Here is a 20,642-nt window from a genome sequence, read left to right on the forward strand (position 1 = left end):
TCAAGAGGCTCTTTTTTTATTATTATTATTATTATTTTTTTATTTTTTTAAATTTTAAAATCTTTAATTTTTACATGCGTTCCCAAACATGAACCCCCCTCCCACCTCCCTCCCAAGAGGCTCTTTAGTTCTTCTTCCCTTTCTGCCATTAGGGTGGTATCATTTGCATATCTGACATTATTGATATTTCTCCTGGCAATCTTGATTCCATCTTGTGCTTCATCCACCCCAGCGTTTCTCATGATGTACTCTGCATATAAGTTAAATGAGCAGGGTGACAACATACAGCCTTGACAAATTTGGAGCCAGTCTGGTGTTCCATGTCCAGTTCTAACTGTTGCTTCTTGACCTGCATACAGATTTCTCAGGATGCAGGTAAGATCATCTGGTATTCCCATCTCTCAAAGAGTTTGCCACAGTTTGTTGTGATCCACACAGTCAAAAGCTTTGGCATAGTCAATAAAAACGAAGTAGATGTTTTTCCAGGATTCTCTTGCTTTTTCTATGATCCAACGGCTGTTGGCAATTTGATCTCTGTTTCCTCTGCCCTTTCTAAATCCAGCTTGAGCATCTGGAAGTTCTCAGTTCACATACTTTTGAAGCCTTGCTTGGAGAATTTTGAGCATTACTTTGCTAGTGTGTGAGATGAGTGCAATTGTGCAGTAGTTTGAACATTCTTTGGCATTGCCTTTCTTTGGATTGGAATGAAGACTGACCTTTTCAGACTAGAAGGAATCCTATATATCATAAATAACCAAACAGACACACAGTCAAGCCTCAGCAATATGGCAATGAATTATTTTGAAGAATTAAGCTTATTGAAAGATACATGCTACTTGGAAGAAAAGGTATGACCAACCTAGACAGCATGTTAAAAAGCAGAGACATTACTTTGCCAACAGAAGTCCATCTAGTCAAGGCTATGGTTTTTCCAGTGGTCATGTATGGATGTGAGAGTTGGACTATAAAGAAAGCTGAGTGCCAGAGAATTGATGCTTTTGAACTGTGGTGTTGGAGAAGACTCTTGAGAGTCCCTTGGACTGCAAGGAGAGCCAACCAGTTCATCCTAAAGGAAATCAGTTCTGAATATTCATTGGAGGGACTGATGCTGAAGCTGAAACTCCAAAACTTTGGCCACCTGATGTGAAGAACTGACTCATTTGAAAAGACCCTGATGCTGGGAAAGATTGAAGGCAGGAGGAGAAGGGGACGACAGAGGATGAGATGGTTGGATGGCATCACCAACTCGATGGACATGAGTTTGAGTAAGCTCCGGGAGTTAGTGATGGACAGGAGGCCTGGCATGCCATAGTCCATGAGGTCACAAACAGTCAGACGTGATTGAGTGACTGAACTGAACTGAAGCTTATTAAATTCAGAGTATTTAAGTTTATTTTTCTAAAACAGCAGAAGTGGTCGAAATTCTAAGCATATTCTGAAGTATTTTATATGTTTCCTCAATTTTACTCAGGCTTCCCTAATAGCCCAGTTGGTAAAGAATCTGCCTGCAATTCAGGAGACCTGAGTTCGATCCCTGGGTTGGGAAGATCCCCTGGAGAAGGGAAAGGGTACTTACTTCAGTATTCTGGCCTGGAGAATTACATGAAATCCATGTTGTCACAAAGAGTTGGACACGACTGAGTGACTTCCACTTCACTTCATTTTTGCTCAACAAATATTTGTTTTACTACTAAATGCCATGCACTATGCTAGATGTGTTCATTTAGAGGTGTTTTGAGTCAATCACAATGAGATATCCAGGGGAGACGTCTAGGCAGTCATACAGATTTGCAGGTAATCTAAAAGTAATCTAAAAGTAGGTGGTAACTGATCATATAAAAATGGGCAAGATCACTTTGAGAGAGAAATTTTAGGCTAAGAATGAGTGTTATAGAAATAATCTAGGGCCCAGGCTGTCCTGTCCATCCAGCAGGCAAGTTTATTACACCGAAGTCAATAAAAGCTATCATAAATCCAGCTCACTTCTTTTACTGCTCAATATTGCAGACTCCTATATTTTCTGCAGGCTTTAGGCTAACATCCACTGACAGCAGAATATAGGAGATATTACTTGGAAATGCATATGCCTCTTCATTCTATTTCAGCTTCAGACTCAGCACTTGGAAAAAAGATAAACTCACCTGGTTTCCTCTTTGATCTACAGATTCTTTGTAACAGATGAGGAGGGGGCCAATGAGTCCTGAAGCTAGATCTTTCTCTAAGTTAATGAAACTCGAGTAATATCGGGTCAGACACCGAGGATCTGATTTAGTTGGCCCATCTTCTACAGTCACTGTCCATTTATACTTGAACACTTCTCCTGGCAGAATTGGCATGTCTTTCAAATGTTTCACACCTACCCACACCCAACCCCAAAATAGCTTGATTAGAAGTATAACAAGACATATATTGGTAATTATGTCATTATTGCAATGGCTCTACCAATTTATATGTACATATGAAGTTTCCCAGTAAGCGAAAACTAAATTTGCCACCTTTTATAAGTTTAAGATTCATGCAACTTTTTATAATAAAAATAGATACAGGAAATTTCTGCTAGCATGTTAGTTTGAGTTGAAATGGGCAGGTCTCCACACTCTGACAAATACAAAGAAATAATAGATGATATTTTGAAAGATTTTAAATGTATAACTGAAAATGCATCAAGGAGGAAAGAAAAAAAAACTCAAGTGCCATAAAAAGAAAGACACATCAAAGCCAGATTGGCCTGAATTGATGCCACAGGACTGGGCAATGAAGTTTTAACTCACATGTGGTATCAAGACTTGTGGCATCTGATGTCTGTGAGGAATGGAAGCAGTAATTGAAATATGCTGTTGGGCTACTGTCAACAAAGGTCTGTCTAGTCAAGGCTATGGTTTTGCCAATGGTCATGTATGTATGTGAGAGTTGGACTATAAAGAAGGCTGAGCACAAAAGAATTGATGCTTTTGAACTGTGGTGTTGGAGAAGACTCTTGCGAGTCCCTTGGACTGCAAGGAGATCCAACCAGTCCATCCTAAAGGACATCAGTCCTGAATGTTCATTGGAAGGACTGACACTGAAGCTGAAACTCCTACACTTTGGCCACCTGATGCGAAGAGCTGACTCATTGGAAAAGACCCTGATGCTGGAAAAGATTGAGGGCAGGAGGTGAAGGGGACGACAGAGGATGAGATGGTTGGATGGCATCACTGACACAATGGACATGAGTTTGGGTAAACTCTGGGAGTTGGTGATGAACTGGGAGGCCTGGTGTGCTGTGGTTCATGGGGTTGCAAAGAGTCAGATACGACTGAGTGACTGACCTGAACTGTTGGGCTAATGGGTCCTCAGAACAAGGACTGTCTGATTTTCATAATCAAAACTCACTTTTGAATATGTTTAATACCTGAGTATCTAGTCTATAACCTAAACATATATAATAGGGAGTGAGGGTAGGTGTGTATTAGAGGAAAGGGAAAATAAGATTGTTTCTTAATATATCCTGCTGTGTGAGTACTTTCTCTGCAGTTTGGTCACCAACGCTTTTTGTGTGCCAGGTGCCTGAATGATGGTCTTCTCTTATGGGAGGCATATCCTTTCCTTGGAGTGACCATCAGGAACCCCAGCACTGGGCACTTCCATGCCATGAGAGAGGCTTATTTCACCTATTCTTTGGTAGCCCTCCTCTCCTCAACCAGCTCTGGTTACACCCCAGTGATATATCCAAAAGCCTATTATTTCTGGCTTCACCCACACTGCCTTCTCAGACAGGGTATCTTCAAAAAGAGACAAAGTCAGCTACTTGCAGCCATATCTACTTCTTACAGAAAACAAAACAAAACAAAACAAAAACATGCATCCTTGGGAGATCAAACAGGAAGAGCAAGCTACCTCACTCTTATCCTCTCTTCTGCAGAGTTCTCCACATAAAAAGCAAGTTACTAGGCACTAGATTTGTGGATGCCCCCAAATTTCAGCGTACACATTCAATATCTACCCAGAATTCTGTTTGTGTGCCCTTCTCCCTTAAAGGAATGCAAATCAATTTTGCATTTGAATTTTGACCAGCAACCATGAGGATTAGAAAACAGAGGATTGAAAGTTATTTACAACCAGACTAGCTATCCATCATATCATACTGAAGGACTCATAGAGTTTATCCCCTGTATACTAAATGCACTCAGAAGTATATTGAAGATCTACTTCCAGAAAAACAAAAGAAATAACAATAACAATCCAGAAATGTACAAGCTAAGAGAGGCACTAGCCTACAAGTCCAAATAAAGAAATCCAGAGATGGCAGCTTTGTAGCAGGCCTAGCAAGCATATCATCCATATTGGAACAGTAAGCTGGTGAACAACAAGAACATCTTTAGAAGAAAAAATGATCAGATACTAATAAATAGCATGATTAAGAAGCTGGAAGACCTAAGGGATATGGTGAAAAGTCATATATTTTTTCTCTTGATAAAGGAAAGTCTTTCTTCAGGAATACAAACGTAAAATATATAAGATTAACATGGTCTTAATATACTGCATATATTGAGACATCCCTGGTGACTCGGTCAGTAAAGCGTTTGCCTACAATGTGGGAGACCTCGGTTATACCTGGGTCAGAAAGATCCTCTGGAGAAAGAAATGGCAACCCACCCCAATACTCTTGCCTGGAAAATCCCACAGACGGAGGAGCCTGGTAGGCTACAGTCCATAGGGTTGTAAAGCATCAGACACGACTGAGCAACTTCACTTCAATATACTGCAAGCTAAAATTCACCATGATTTTGAACTACTGGTAGAGAATAAAGAAGGATAATCCATTTGACTGTAACAGTAAAATCATTGGAACTGTAGACAAAAGAATAACCATAGCACACCACCTAGTTCTGCAGTAAACTCATATTATAATAAGAAACACATACTACAATAATATAAATGCTGGGTTTTGACTTTGAAAGTTTAAAATAAATATATAGAAAAAGCAAGGAGTTATTTAAAATTAAAGAACAAAATGTAAATGTTATCAGTTTTAGTTTTATAAAAGTAAAGGTATGGCTGGTAGCAGTTGAGAAATGGAAGAATAGATGAGAGGAAATAACAAAGGGAACAGTTGTTAGTACTCTTAGTGTAATATCATAAAGATATAAAAAGTAGGTATTCAGCATATTATTAACGTTCTGCCAATTGAGGAACTAAAACAGTGATAAAAGTCTAAAACAACTGGAATAGGAAGACGTATAATGCTAAATCCTTATTTAACACAAAATTAAATATATAATGTTGTAACTATAAATATATATTTATATAAATAACTTTATATAAATATATAAAGTTGTTAAACAAAGGAGTAGCAAATAAATGATTTTTTTTGAGATACAGAGGTAACTGCCAAAAATCTAAAGCAGAAATGCTTAAAAATGAAGGCTTTCCAACCCAGAATTCTATGTCCAGCAAAAGTATCCTTCCAAAGTGAAGGCAAGGACTTCCCTGGTGGTCCAGTGGTTAAGAATCCACCTGCCAATGCAGGGGACACAGATTCGATCCCTGGTCCCTGGAAGATTCCACATGCCATGGAGCAACTAAGCCCCTGCATCCCAACTACTGAGCCCATGTGCCCTAGAGCCCATGCTCTGCAACAAGAGAAGCCACTGCAGTGAGAAGCCCACACACCACAACTAGAGTAGCTCGCTCTCTGCAACTAGAGAAAGCCTGCAGGGAGCAATGAAGACCCAGCACAGCCAAGCAAATAAATAATTCATAAAATAATTAAATAATTATTTTACAAATACATAATTTGTAATAAAAAATTAATAATTATTTTACAAATAAAAGAGTAAAAGTAAAATGAAGGCATATTTTTAAATAAAACAAAACTTAAGAGAATTAAGGATGGGGTGATACATGTGCATGATTGTAGTTGTTGTTGTTGAGGCTCTGTCCTCATCTGTATCTACAGGTAAGTAAGACCTAGAAAGTTGAGGTAAAGCTTACCTTTTGGAAATCTCCCTGAGTGCAAAGGACTGACATCAGTGATTCCATGAGGGTAGATGTTATATGGCCGGCTTGCTTGATTCTTAAATATAATCTGAAAGTATAAATGAGATATAAGGTTGAGCACTAAGACAATTAGGATCAAGAAGCAAAATGTGGCCTGTCTCCAGAAAATAAAAGCTGCCTTGTATCTACAGTATAGGGATTTGAGCCTAGATAAAGCTCAAAATATGTGTTCTTTTGGTAAAATTGCTCAGATAGCTACTTAGGTTTTTCACTAAAGGCTCATTTATTTTAAATTATTTAAAATTCATTTATTTAAAATTATTTTAGTTGCTTCAGGAAGAATTCCTTGTAGCTTCTGACACTAGTACTTGAAATCTGGATGTCTGCTGAGGGCACTGCTTCCCTTCAGTCTTTTGCACAATTTGGGCAATGAGTTTCCTATAGTGGAGAGGAAAATAGTGGTTCAAGTGTTAAAATCTTCACTGGATGAGCAGGCAGGACCAGGGGCACAGTTGATTAGAGCATTAAGCAAAGATGGCAGCTGGCATCATATGACTGCCTGAGCTTTCCAAAAGAGACGAAGAATAGAAGAGTGATAACATGGGAGCATCATTAAGCACCCTGAACTTATCAACCAGGCTCTATACTGAGGTTGCGTGAGATGATTAGGAAAAAAAAAAACAAAAACACTTCTATTTGCAGGCTTATCTTACACTCACTCATTTGGGAAAAGCCCACTGACAACCTGTTCCTTGCCTGCCCCTAAGCAGCAGAATGATGTAGGAGAAAAATCACACAGCTCTGTGTGATTTAATTAATTAATTAACTTATATAATTAAATTAATCAACTATATATATTCAGTTCAGTTCAGTCACTCAGTTGTGTCTGACTCTTTGTGGCGCCATGGACTGAAGCATGCCAGGCCTCCCTGTCCATCACCAACTCCCAGAGTTTACTCAAACTCATGTCCATTGTGTCAGTGATGCCATCCAACCATCTCATCCTCTGTCATTCCCTTCTCCTCCCGCCTTCAATCTTTCCCAGCATCAGGGTTTTTTTCTAATGAGTCAGCTCTTCCCATCAGGTGGCCAAAGTATTGGAGTTTCAGCTTCAGTGTCAGTCCTTCCAATGAACATTCAGGACTGATTTCCTTTAGGATGGGCTGGTTGGATCTCCTTGCTGTCCAAGGGACTCTCAAGAGTCTTCTCCAACACCATAGTTCAAGAGCACTAAACATAATTATATATTAATTAATGTAATATCATTATTAATGATAAATTAATGATCAAAAATCTCAAACAGATGCTCAAACTACCTAGCTATTCTATTATGTTTTCTTAGAAATTAATCTTCCCACTTACTAAGCTACATTTTGCTTCCCGATCCTCATGCTCAGGTACTTCTTTTTTCACTGAGAAGAGAGACGCATTCAGAAAAGAAATTCCTCATCCTCTCACCCTCAAGTCTACCAACCTAGATGCATATATGACCATATTTTCTCCTGTTAAAATCAAGTCTTATCTAATGACGACAACATCTTCTCCTGTGTACTAGTACATAATGAAGTGCCATTTTATTTTATTTTATTTTATTTTTGAAGTGCCATTTTAAAACCTTCCTTTTGGAATAGAAAAGAGAACCCAGAATTAGATCCACACAAGTACAGTCCATTGATCTTTGACAAAGAACCAAAGACAATCAAATGGGGCAAAGAAGGTTTTTTCAACAAATGGGGCTGGAACAAGTAGACATCCACAGGCAGGAAGAAGAAGAGGAGGAGAAAGGAGGGGAGGAAAAAGAATCTAGATGCAGACCTAACCTTGCACAAAAATTCAGAAAAATAGATCACAGAGCTACATAATTGATCTGGAATTCTTATGTGAGATTTGCCCCTACTCTTCCATTTATTTATTTTTCAATCATTTATTATCATCAATATAGACTCATGCATATTTATTTTATAATTTAAGGTATACTCCACCACTACTTTACTTATTTGATTGGTTATATTCTTCCAGTTTGGCCATTAGAAGCTCCTGTATTCATTTGACATTATTCGCATTCTTTCATTTTTTTGAGCACTTTCTTCCTTTCTGAAACCACAAGATGCTCCAGGCTCATCTTGTATCTTCCCTGGCCCGGCACTAGAATCATCCCTTCTCCAACGGGCTTTGGTTCCTTTCACTAGAGAATGGTAATTAGAAACCAAGATCTGGGTGTGCTCATTGCTACTGGGGTGTCGCTGTTCCCAGGACCTCTTAGGAGGAAATATACTAATTCAAATATATGTGCACATATGTAATTATTTCTGTATGTATCCATCTGTCTCTATAGGCAAACATGAACCTATAGTAATGTCTCCAACTCTAATCCAGTATCACATGATTTATTCTAGCCTTTTCTTTTTATTTATAATTACCCTCTCCCTGGTGGCTTCCCTGGTGGCGCAGGTGGTAAAGCGTCTGCCTGCAATGCGGGAGACTCGGGTTTGATTCCTGAGTCAGGAAGATCCCCTGGAGAAGGAAATGGCCACCCACTCCAGTACTCTTGCCTGTAAAATCCCATGGACAGAGGAGCCTGGTCGGTTACAGTCCATGGTGTTGCAGAGTTGGACACGACTGAGGGACTTCACATGGTCATAGTCATACCCTCTCCAACAGTGACAAATACAGCTCCCACTATCATTAGTAAAGTCATTCATTTACTTAATCTTCAAATAATAACCTGGGGCTTCCAAGATGGCTCTAGTGGTAAAGAATCCGCCTGCCAATGCAGGAGACAGACGTAAGAGACATGGGTTTGATCCCTCGGTCGCAAAGATCCCCTAGAGGAGGAAATGGCAACCCACTCCAGTATCCTTGCCTGGAGAATCCCATGGACAGAGGAGCCTGGTGGGATATGGTCTATGGGGTCAAAAAGAGTCAGAAATGACTGAGTGACTTAGCACACACACAAATAATAATGGTTTTGTTTATTCCTTTCCAACCTTAAAACTTTATCTTTTTCTCCTAAGGATATTGGCCAGGATCTCTAGTAGAATATTAAATAAAGGTGGTGATACCTGTTAACTGTTTCTTATCTTGATATTAAACAAGGATTTCTGAGTTTCATCACCAAGTATGATGGTGACTATAGATTTTCTGTAGAGCTTTATCAGGATTAGGACGTCTCTTGCAATCACAATTTCCTATGACTTTTTATTAGGAACAGATTTTGAATTTTCACAAATATTTGTATGAAACTAATGAGATTATTAAATGATATTTTACCTTTTTATGTGTTACTGTAGTAGATTACCATATTTGATTTTCTAAAGTTAAATTCATCTTGTTGTTCAGTCGCTCAGTTGCGTCCAACTCTTTGCGACCACATGGACTGCAGCACACCAGGCTTCCCTGTCCTTCACTATATCCAAAGCTTGCTCAAACTCATGTCCATCAAGTTGATGATGCCATCCAACCACCTCATCCTCTGTTGTCCCCTTCTCCTCTTGCCCTCAATCTTTCCCAGCATAAGGGTCTTTTCCAATGAGTCAGCTCTTCAGTGTCTTTTCAAATGAGTCAGCTCTTCGCATCAGGTGGCCAAAGTATTGGCGTTTCAGCTTTAGCATCAGTCCTTCCCGTGAATATTCAGGACTGATCTCTTTTAGGATGGACTGGTTGGATCTCCTTGCAGTCCAAGGGGCTCTCAAGAGCCTTCTCCAACACCAAGTTCAAAAGCACTAAATTCATCTAGTACTCCTCAGATAAATCAATTAGATCACAATATATTTGCAATTGTTTTTATATATTGCACCACTGGGTTTATTAACTTTTGTTTAGGATTTTTTGAATCCATGTTTGTAATACAATTGGTCTGTAACTTTAATTTTCCTTTCTTATACTGTCCTGGTCAGGTTGACAACTAAGGTTGTGCTAGCCTATAGGTGCTGGTGGGTCTTTACTTTTCTCTGATACTCGACATTTAAAATTTTAACGTAGGACTTCCCTGGTGGTCCAATGGTTAAGAATCTGCCTGACAATGCAGGGTACATGGGTTCTCTCCCTGGTCTGGCAAGATTCCACATGCTGCAGGGCAACACATGTACCACACATGTCCACAACATGTGTACCACAACTACTAAAGCCTGCGCTCTGCAAGAAGAGAAGCCACCAAAATGAAAAGCCCATGTACAACAACAAAGAGTAGTCCCTGCTTGCTGCAATTAGAGAAAGCCAGAGCAAAGCACCAGAAAGCCAGAGTAAAACGCAGTGAAGACATAAATAAATAAACAAAAATTTGAATATAAATTATATATCCCTTGAATATTGGGATAAATCACCAATAAAATGGTGATCCTTGCTAGGTTAATAGAGATTTTCTTGCAACACATTCAAGACGTGACTTCAGTGTCTTCTGGCTTCCTTTGTTGCTTTTGAGAAATAGGCTATGAGTTTATGTTGCAGTTTTAGAATATGGTTCTGAAATTCTTTGACATTCCTCCCATCAGAGATAGGCCAAATTTTCCCTCTCCTTGATTCCCGGTTGGCTTTGACTCTGATTATGCCATAAAATGCTGTGTGACTTCTGATGCTGGGTCTTCAAAGGTGAGGCACTTTCTGACTTGTTTAGCGGAACACCCAAAGTTGGAGTCCAGAGTTGCTAATGTGCTTTCTGCCCTACAAATAGGCCTTTCCTAGATATTTCACATAAATTAAATCATGTAAGTCTTTTTTTGCTTGGCTTCTTTAATTTATCATAATACTTTGAGTTTTATCCATGTTGTATCATGTATGAGTACTTCTTTTAATTGCTGACTAGCATTCCAATTATATGGGTATACTACATTTTGTTTATTCATTCACCAATTGGTGAACATTTGAATGGCTTCCAATTTGGGGCTATTAGGAATAGTGCTGCTGTGAACATTCACATACAAGTCTTTGTGTGGACTTTTATTTTCATCTTTCTTGAATATACGCCTAGAAGGAATTGCTGAGTCACAGGGTAACTCCATTTTTAATGTTCTGAGGAATGGCCAAACTGTTTTTCAAAGTGGCTGTAAATCTCAGACTGGATGTAACTCTTTCCCATCAGAGTTTATGAGACTTCCAATTTCCCTATGTCCTCACCAATGTTTGCTATTATCTGCCTTGCTGATTATAGCTATTCTGAAAAAGTGCAAGTGTTAGTCACTCAGTCGTGTCTGACTCTTTGTGACTCCATGGACTGTAGCCCACCAGGCTCCTCTGTCCATGGAATTCCCCAGGCAAGAATACTGGAGTAGGTAGCCATTCCCTTCTCCAAGGGATCTTCCCCACCCAGGGATTGAACCCAAGTCTCCTGCATTGCAGGCAGATTCTTTACCATCTAAGTCACCAGCGATTTTGATTTGCATTCCCCCAATAGCTAATGGGCTTCCCTGGTGGCTCAGATGGTAAGGAATCTGCCTGCAATGTGGGAGAGCCAGGTTTGATCCCTGGGTGGGGAAGATCCCCTGGAGGAGGAAATGATAACTCACTCCAGTATTCTTGCCTGGAGAATCCCATGGACAGGGGAGTCTGGTGGGCTACAGTCCATGGGGCCTCAAACAGTTGGACATGACTGAGCAACTAATCCTTTCCTTTCCAAAGCTAATAATGTTCAGCATCTTTTCATGTGCTTTTTGGTCACTTCTTTATACATCATCTTTGGAGAAATGTCTATACAAATCCTAAAGGACCCAGGATTATTATTTTTTAGTTGGATTATTTGCCTTTTTATTATTGAGCTATAAAAGTCCTTTATATGTTCTGGATACTATTCTTTTCATCAGATATATGATTTGTAATTATTTTCTCCTATTCCATCAGTTGTCTTTTCACTTTTGGGTTGGTGTCTTTGAGGCACAGAAGTTTTAAATTGTGATGAACTCCAATCTTTTATCTTTTTTTTTTTGCTTGTTGCTTTTGATGTCATACCTAAGAAACCATTGTGTAATCCAAGGTTACAAACATTTACTCCTGTATTTTCTTCTAAGGGTTTCATCGTTTTAGCTCTTACATTTATATCTTTGATCTACTTTAAATTTGCATATGGTATGAAGAAGGGGTCAAATCTCTTTCTTCTGCATGTAGGTATCCAGTTGTCCCAGTATTCTTTCCCCATTAAATTAATGGTCTTGGGACATTTGTAAAAAGTCAAACGGTCACTTCTTACACTGTTGGTGGGAATGTACATTGGTGCAGCCACTATAAAAAACAGTTTGGAAGTTCCTTTAAAAAACTAAAAGTAGAGCTACCATATGATATAGCAACCCCATTCTTGGGCATATATCGAGAAAAGATGAAAACTTTAATTTTAAAAGATACATGCACTGTAATGTTCTTTGCAGCACTATTTACAAAACCCAAGGCATGGAAACAACCCAAATGTCCATCGACAGATGAATGGATAAAAAAGATGTAGTACATATATACCATGCAATATTGTTGCTGTTCAGTCACTAAATCATGTCCGACTCTTTGGGACCCATGGACTGTAGCACACCAGGCTCCTTTGTCCTCCACTACCTCCTAGAATTGGTTCAAACTCATGTCCATTGAGTCAGTGATGTCATCTAACCATCTGATCCTCTGTCGCCCCTTTCTCCTTTTGCCTTCAATTTTTCTCAGAACCAGGCTCATGTAATATTTCTCAGCTGTAAAAAAGAATGAAATAATGCCATTTGCAGCAACAGGGATGAACCCAGAGATTATTGTACTAAATAAAGTAAATCAGACAAAGACAAATACCATTTATCACTTAAATGTGGAATATAAAATATGACACAAATGAATGTATTTACAAAACAGAAACAGACTCACTCATAGAAAACTAGCTTAAAGTTATCAAAAGGGAAGGAGAGGGGAGGGGGATTAAACGGGATTAACAGATAAAAAGTATGATACATAACACCAAATAAGCAACAAAGATTTACTGTATATCACTCTAAAGGCAGAAAATAAGGAGGAACTAAAGAAACTCTTGATGAGGGTGAAGAAGGAGAGTGAAAAAGCCAGTTTAAAACTAAATATTACAAAAACTAAGATCATGGCATCTAGTACCATCACTTCATGGCAAATAGATGGGGAAACAATGGAAACAGTGACAGACTTTATTTTCCTGGGCTCCAAAATCACTGCAGATGGTGAATGCAGCCCCAAAATTAAAAGACGCTTGCCCCTTGGAAGAAAAGTTATGACCAACCCAGACAGCATATTAAAAAGCAGAGATATTACTTTGCTGACAAAGGCCTGTATAGCCAAAGCTATGGTTTTTCCAGTAGTTATGTATGGATGTGAGAGTTGGACCATAATGAAAGCTGAGTGCCGGAGAATTGATGCTTTTGAACTGTGGTGTTAGAGAAGACACTTGAGAGTCCCTTGGACTGCAAGAAAATCAAACCAGTCAATCTTAAAGGAAATCAGTCCTGAATATTCATTGGAAGGACTGATGCTGAAGCTGAAGCTCCAATAGTTTGGCCACCTGATAAGAAGAGCCAATTGATTAGAAAAGACCCTGATGCTGGGAAGGATTGAAGGCAGGAAAGGAAGAGGATGACATAGGATGAGATGGTTGGATGGCATCACTGACTCAATGGACATAAGCTAAGGCAAACCTCAGGAGATTTTGAAGGACAGGGAAGCCTGGTGTGCTACAGTCCCTGGGGTCACGAAACATTGGATACAACTTGGTGACTTAACACAACAACAGGAAATTATGCCCAATATTTGTGATAACCTATAATGGAGTATAATATGCAAAAACACTGAATCGCTATACTGAAATTAACATATCTTAACATTGTAAATCAACTATACTTCAATAAAACGTAGAGTCTCCATAGATACGTAGGTTTATTTCTGGACTCTCAATTGTTTTCCATTGATCTACATATCTAACCTTATGCCGGTACCACTCTTTCATGATTACTATAGCTTTGTGGTAAGTTTTGAAATTGAAGTGTGAGTCCTCAAACTTTGTTTTTTCTTTTTCCCCAAGATTCATTTGTCTATTAGGGGAGCTATACAATTTCATCTGTATTTTAGGATCAGCTTGTCAATTTCTGCAAAAACAGACAGTTGGGATTTTGATAGGGATTTAATTAGATCTATAGATAAATTTGGAAGAGCCTTAAAAGTGACTCTTTCAATCTATAAATATTATATGTTTATCCATTTATTTAGATATTTAAAAATTATCTCAGTAACAATTTTTGCATTTTTCACTTTATAATTTTTTACAATATATTTTTCATATTTTTACAGCTTTTTTACAATACATTTTTCAGTTTTCAGTGTCCAAGTCTTATGCCGTTTTTGTTAAATTTACCCCAAGTTATTTCATTCTTTTTATGTTATCATGAATGAAAGCTTTCCTAATTTTCTTTGCAGATTTTTCATTGAAGTATAAAGAAATACAACTTATTTTTTAATATTGATCTTGTATCTCGTAACCTTGCTGTGTTTGTTTATTAGTTTCAATAAGTTTTTAGTATTAAAAGACGCTTGCTCCTTGGCAGAAAAGTTATGACCAACCTAGACAGCATATTAAAAAGCGGAGACATTACTTTGCCAACAAATGTCCATCTAGTCAAAGCTATGGTTTTTTCAGTACTCACGTACGGATGTGAGAGTTGGACCATAATGAAAGCTGAGCATCGAAGAATTGATGCTTTTGAACCATGGTGTTGGAGAAAACTCTTGAGAGTCCCTTAGACTGCAAGGAGACCCAACCAGTCCATCGTAAAGGAGATCAGTACTGAATATTCATTGTAAGGACTGATGCTGAAGCTGAAACTCCAATACTTTGGCCACCTGATGCGAAGAGCTGACTCATTTGAAAAGACACTGAAGAGCTGACTCATTGGAAAAGACACTGATGCTGGGAAGATTGAAGGCAGGAGAAGGGGACGACAGACGATGAGACAGTTGGATGGCATCACTGACTCAATGGACATGAGTTTGAGTAAACTCCGGGAGTTGTCGATGGATAGGGAGGCCTAGCGTGCTACAGTCCATGGGGTTGCAAAGAGTTAGACACAACTGAGTAACTGAACTAAACTGAACCTTTTTAGTAGATTCCTTAGGATTTTCTACATAAAAGATTGTATCATTAGCAAATAAAGACATTATTACTTCTTTCTTTCCAATCTAAATGCCTCTAATTCCTTTTTTTTTTTTTTTTTTGCTTTACTGCATTGGCTGCCAGTACAGTGTTAAATGGGCTTCCCCCCATGACTCAGCAGTAAAGAATCTGCATGCCAATGCGAAAACACAGGAGACATGGGTTTAATCCCTGGGTCAGGAAGATCTCCTGGAAAAGGAAATGGCAACCCACTCCAGTATTCTTGCCTGGGAAATTCCATGGACAGAGGAGCCTCTGGCTATAGTCCATGGGGTCACAAAGAGTCGGACATGACTGAGCAACTGAACAATGACAACAGTGTTAAATAAATATAGCAAGAGTGGACATCTTAACTTGTTCCTAATTTCAAAGGGAAAACATTTAGTCTTTCACCACATTATACATTTTTCTTAAATGTTATTCATTAAGTTAAGGATCTTGCATTGTGTTGCTAGTTTACTGACAGTTTTGTCTATCATGAATGGGTAATGGATTTTGCCAAGCCCTTTTTCTTCACCTATTATATGATCACATGATTTTTGTCCTTTGTTCATTAATATGTTAAGCTGTACTAATTTTCATATTTTAATCATCCCTGTATTACTGAGATAAATCTCACTTGATTATGGTGTATGATATTTTAAAAGTATTGGTAGATTTGGTTTAATAATGTGTTGTGGAGGATTTTTGCACTTATATTCACAAGGAATTTTGGACTTTAGTTTTCTTTAAAATTTTGGGACTTGTTTCATGGTCTAATGTATATACAGTCTATCCTGGAAATGTTTTGTGTGCATTTGAGAAGAATATGTATTCTATTGGAGTTGGGTGGCCTGATCCATAGATGTCTGTTAGACCTAGTTGGTTTCTAGATAAAATGAGATTAGCCATTTGTTGATAAATGGTGAAGCTGAGTGATGGATTCAAGGAAGTTTATTTTACTATTCTAGCTACTTCTGAATAAATTTGATAATTTCTGTATACAATGTAAAAAATAATCCTCCAATTTTCACATTAACAGAAAAGCCTCATAGGATTTAGCATATGTAAGTTCACAACACAGAGAAATGAAAGAATAAGGTTCACCAACACGAAATGCTGGGTTGGATGAAACACAAGCTGGAATCAAGATTGCCAGGAGAAATATCAATAACCTCAGATATGCAGATGAAACCACCCTTACAGCAGAAAGTGAAGAGGAACTAAAAAGACTCTTGATGAGAGTGAAAGAAGAGAGTGAAAAAAGCTGGCTTAAAACTCAACATTCAAAAAACTAAGATCATGCATCTGGTCCCATCACTTCATGACAAATAGAAGGGAAACAATGGAAACAGTGACAGATTTTATTTTCTTGGGTTCCAGAATCACTGCAGATGGTGACTGTAGCCATGAAATTAAAAGATGCTTGCTTCTTGGAAGAAAAGCTACAACAAACCTAGACAGCATATTAAAAAGCAGAGATGTTACTTTGCCAACAAAGGTCTGTCTAGACAAAGCTATGGTTTTTCCAGTAGTCATGTATGCATGTGAGAGTTGGACCATAAAGAAAGCTGAGTGCCAAAGAATTGATGCTTTTGAACTATAGTATTGGAGAAGACTCTTGAGAGTCCCTCTAAGGAGATCAAACCAGTCAATCCTAAAGGAAATCAATCCTGAATATCTACTGGAAGGACTGATGCTAAAGCTGAAGCTCCAATACTCTGGTCACCTGAGGCAAATAACTGACTCATTGGAAAAGACTCTGATGTTGAGAAAGATTGAAGGCAGGAGGAGAAGGGGACAACAGAATGAGATGGTTGGATGGCATCATCAACTCAATGGACATGAGTTTAAGCAAGCTCTGGGAGTTGGTGATGGACAGGGAAGCCTGACATGCTGCAGTCCATGGGGTTGCAGTCTAACACAACTAAGCAAGTGAACTGAACTGAGGTAGACCTATATATCTTGATATGAAATGATACCCAAGATATATTGTTAAAAATTTTAAATCAAGGTACAGAACAATTTTCAGGGACTTCCCAGGTGGCTCAGTATTAAAGAATCCACCTGCCAATTCAGGAGCCACAGGAGACATGGGTTCAATCCCTTGGTTGGAAGCATCCCCTGGAGGAGGAAATGGCAATCCACTCCAGCGTTCTTGCCTGGAAAATTCCACGGACAGAGGAGCCTAGTGGGCTACAGTCCATGTAGTCAAAAAGAGTCAAACAGAAATAAGGGACTGAACACACTCGCACAGAACAATCTACATCATGTTAGTTTTTGTGTGAAATATATGCACATGTATTGGTATAGTGTTAGTTGCTCAGTTGTTTCAGATTCTTTGCAACCCCATGGAATGTAGTATATATAGTTTATGCATGTCTTTGTATAACTTATATTATTCCTGAAAGGGAATATGAAAAACTGACCGCAATAATTGCAGCTCAGACTAGGGTACTAGAAGTCTGGGAGGAAAGAAAGTTTCCTTTTGTTTTGCATACACTTTTTTGCCTTTTGAGTTACTTCTACTAATTAAAAACAGGTAAATAAAACTCAAAAACAAAAATGTACAATAATAGCTAACTAAAAATTTAAAGAAGGGCAATGAAGAAAGACGTGCCCTACAAATATCAAAACATATTACAAGACTGTAGTCATTAAAACAGTCATTTAGTAACAGATCAGTTAAAGAGAATAGATTTCAGCATTTTAGTAAATAATAAAAAGATCTTACCAGGTGGCTCAGTGGTAAAGAATCTGCCTGCAATGCAGGAGACCTGGGTTTGATCCCTGGGTGAGGAAGATCCCCTAGAGAAGGCAATGGCTACCCACTCCAGTATTCTTGCCTGGGAAATCCTATGGACTGAAGAGCCTGGTGGGCTACAGTGCATGGGCTCGCAAAGAATCAGACACCACTAAGCGTGCATGCATATAATTAAAAAAAGGCATTTTTCCATTATAGAAAGGTTGATTGGGCCAAATGGCTGTCACTTGTGGAAATCCCTGTTTGACACTATGCTCCATACCCAAAAGTAACTTCCAGAGCAATTAGAATGCTTATTATAAAAATAAAACTGTAAACACAAAAAGAATAAAATATAGTAGACTATTTTTATCATCTCTTAGGGGTGGTAAAGATGCTCCTAGGAAGAAAACATAAATGAAAAATATTCAGAAACATATAAATGTAAAGACTGATACAAAGATCTTGACTATATTAAAACTGAAAATCTTTATAGGGAAAAAGGCATCATAAAGGAGTTAAAGTATCAGTGACAGACTGAGAAAAATACATGAAAGAAAAATAATAATGTGCTAATATCTGTAATACATAAGCCTTTTACAAATATATAAGCAAATTCGGAAAACTCAGCAGTGGCCACAGCACTGGAAAAGGTCAGTTTTCATTCCAATCACAAAGAAAGGCAATGCCAAAGAATGCTCAAACTACCACACAACTGCACTCATCTCACACGCTAGTAAAGTAATGCTCAAAATTCTCCAAGCCAGGCTTCAGCAATACGTGAATCGTGAACTTCCAGATATTCAAGCTGGCTTTAGAAAAGGCAGAGGAACCAGAGATCAAATTGCCAACATCCACTGGATCATGGAGAAAGCAAGAGAGTTCCAGAAAAACATCTATTTCTGCTTTATTGACTATGCCAAAGCCTTTGACTGTGTGGATCACAATAAACTGGAAAATTCTGAAAGAGATGGGAATACCAGACCACCTGACCTGTCTCTTGAGAAATTTGTATGCAGGTCAGGAAGCAACAATTAGAACTGGACATGGAACAACAGACTGGTTCCAAATAGGAAAAGGAGTATGTCAAGGCTGTATATTGTCACCCTGCTTATTTAACATCATGAGAAATGCTGGGCTGGAAGAAGCACAAGCTGGAATCAAGATTGCCGGGAGAAATATCAATAACCTCAGATATGCAGATGACACCACCCTTATGGCAGAAAGTGAAGAGCAACTAAAAAGCCTCTTGATGAAAGTGAAAGAGGAGAGTGAAACGGTAGTTTAAAGCTCAACATTCAGAAAATGAAGATCATGGCATCTGGTCCCATCACTTCATGGGAAATAGATGTGGAAACAGTGGAAACAGTGTCAGACTTTATTTTTGGGGGCTCCAAAATCACTGCAGATTATGACTGCAGCCATGAAATTAAAAGACACTTACTCCTTGGAAGAAAAGTTATGACCAACCTAGATAGCATATTGAAAAGCAGAGACATTACTTTGCCAACAAAGGTCTGTCTAGTCAAGGCTATGGTTTTTCCTGTGGTCATGTACGGATGTGAGAGTTGGACTGTGAAGAAAGCTGAGCGCCGAAGAATTGATGCTTTTGAAGTGTGGTGTTGGAGAAGACTCTTGAGAGTCCCTTGGACTGCAAGGAGATCCAACCAGTCCATTCTAAAGGAGATCAGCCCTGGGATTTCTTTGGAAGGAATGATGCTAAAGTTGAAACTCTAGTACTTTGGCCACCTTATGTGAAGAGTTGACTCATTGGAAAATACTCTGATGCTGGGAGGGGTTGGGGGCAGGAGGAGAAGGGGACAACAGAGGATGCGATGGCTGGATGGCATCACTGACTCAATGGACATGAGTCTGAGTGAACTCCAGGAGTTGGTGATGGACAGGGAGGCTTGGAGTGCTGTGATTCATGGGGTCGCAAAGAGTCAGACACGACTGAGCGGCTGAACTGAACTGAACTGAAGCAAAAGATGGCCATTTCTAACACAATTTCACGGTGATAAGAGAACAGACTCTGTACGATTTCAATACCTTTAGACCATGAAATTTTTACACCTTGCTTTATGTCCCTAGATATCTGCCAGGATCTCCTAGTTTATAGTCTATAGGGACTTGAATAGAATTTTTAGGCTACTGTTGTGTGAAAAATTGTATAAACTTCAATTATGTTGAATTGGTTCACAGTGCCTTTCAGGTCTACTATATGCTTCTCCTTCTCTGTATATTCATTCTATTAATTTTTGAGAGTTTGGTATTGAAACTCCAACTAAAATCTTCATTCACCTACTTAAAAAAATAATTGCAATATATAGAAGAAGTATGTGTATTTCCCACGTCTCCTGTAAATGCGTTATCATACTTTCATAATTTAAAAAAAGAAAAAAAAAAAAGGAATGCTGCCCGCCATATCAATAATCAACGGATGTTGCAGTCACCCTCGACAGTGAGCCCTTGGGGTACTTACGCCGGAAACAAGGAATGCCTGCCATCTAGTGGTCAGCAACCTGAAGCCACCCCCAATGGTGCAGCTTGAGGAAACTCAGGATATGAAAACACAGGATCCTGGCCCCAGATACCTGAGGTGCAGATCAAAGGAATGATTTCACTGAGCACACTCTGGGATCGTCACATGCACAGAAAAGCCCTAAATTCCTCCACTTGACATATCTAGTTTTCTTTAATTAGCAATAAATCTTTTGACAGTCTGACTACCTGCCTCTTGCTGCAAAGAAAGAAAGAAAGAAAGAAAGAAAGAAAGAAAGAAAGAGAGAAAGAAAGAAAGAAAGGGAAGTTGCT

The 20,642-nt window shown here is 38.7% G+C and overlaps 1 protein-coding gene across 1 annotated transcript in view; it reads right to left on the reverse strand.

Moving 5' to 3' along the window:
• F8 (coagulation factor VIII) overlaps positions 1 to 20,642 on the reverse strand; it is a 136,825-nt gene that overhangs the window by 78,422 nt on the left and 37,761 nt on the right. The window contains exons 10-11 of the mRNA XM_005700528.3: positions 5,974 to 6,067; positions 2,142 to 2,356 (exon numbers count right to left, since the gene is read on the reverse strand). Coding sequence (XP_005700585.2) covers positions 2,142 to 2,356; positions 5,974 to 6,067 — 309 coding nt within the window. The remainder of the gene's footprint in view (positions 1 to 2,141; positions 2,357 to 5,973; positions 6,068 to 20,642) is intronic.

The sequence above is a fragment of the Capra hircus genome, unplaced genomic scaffold (assembly GCF_001704415.2).
Source record: "Capra hircus breed San Clemente unplaced genomic scaffold, ASM170441v1, whole genome shotgun sequence".
Taxonomy (NCBI): Eukaryota; Metazoa; Chordata; class Mammalia; order Artiodactyla; family Bovidae; genus Capra; species Capra hircus.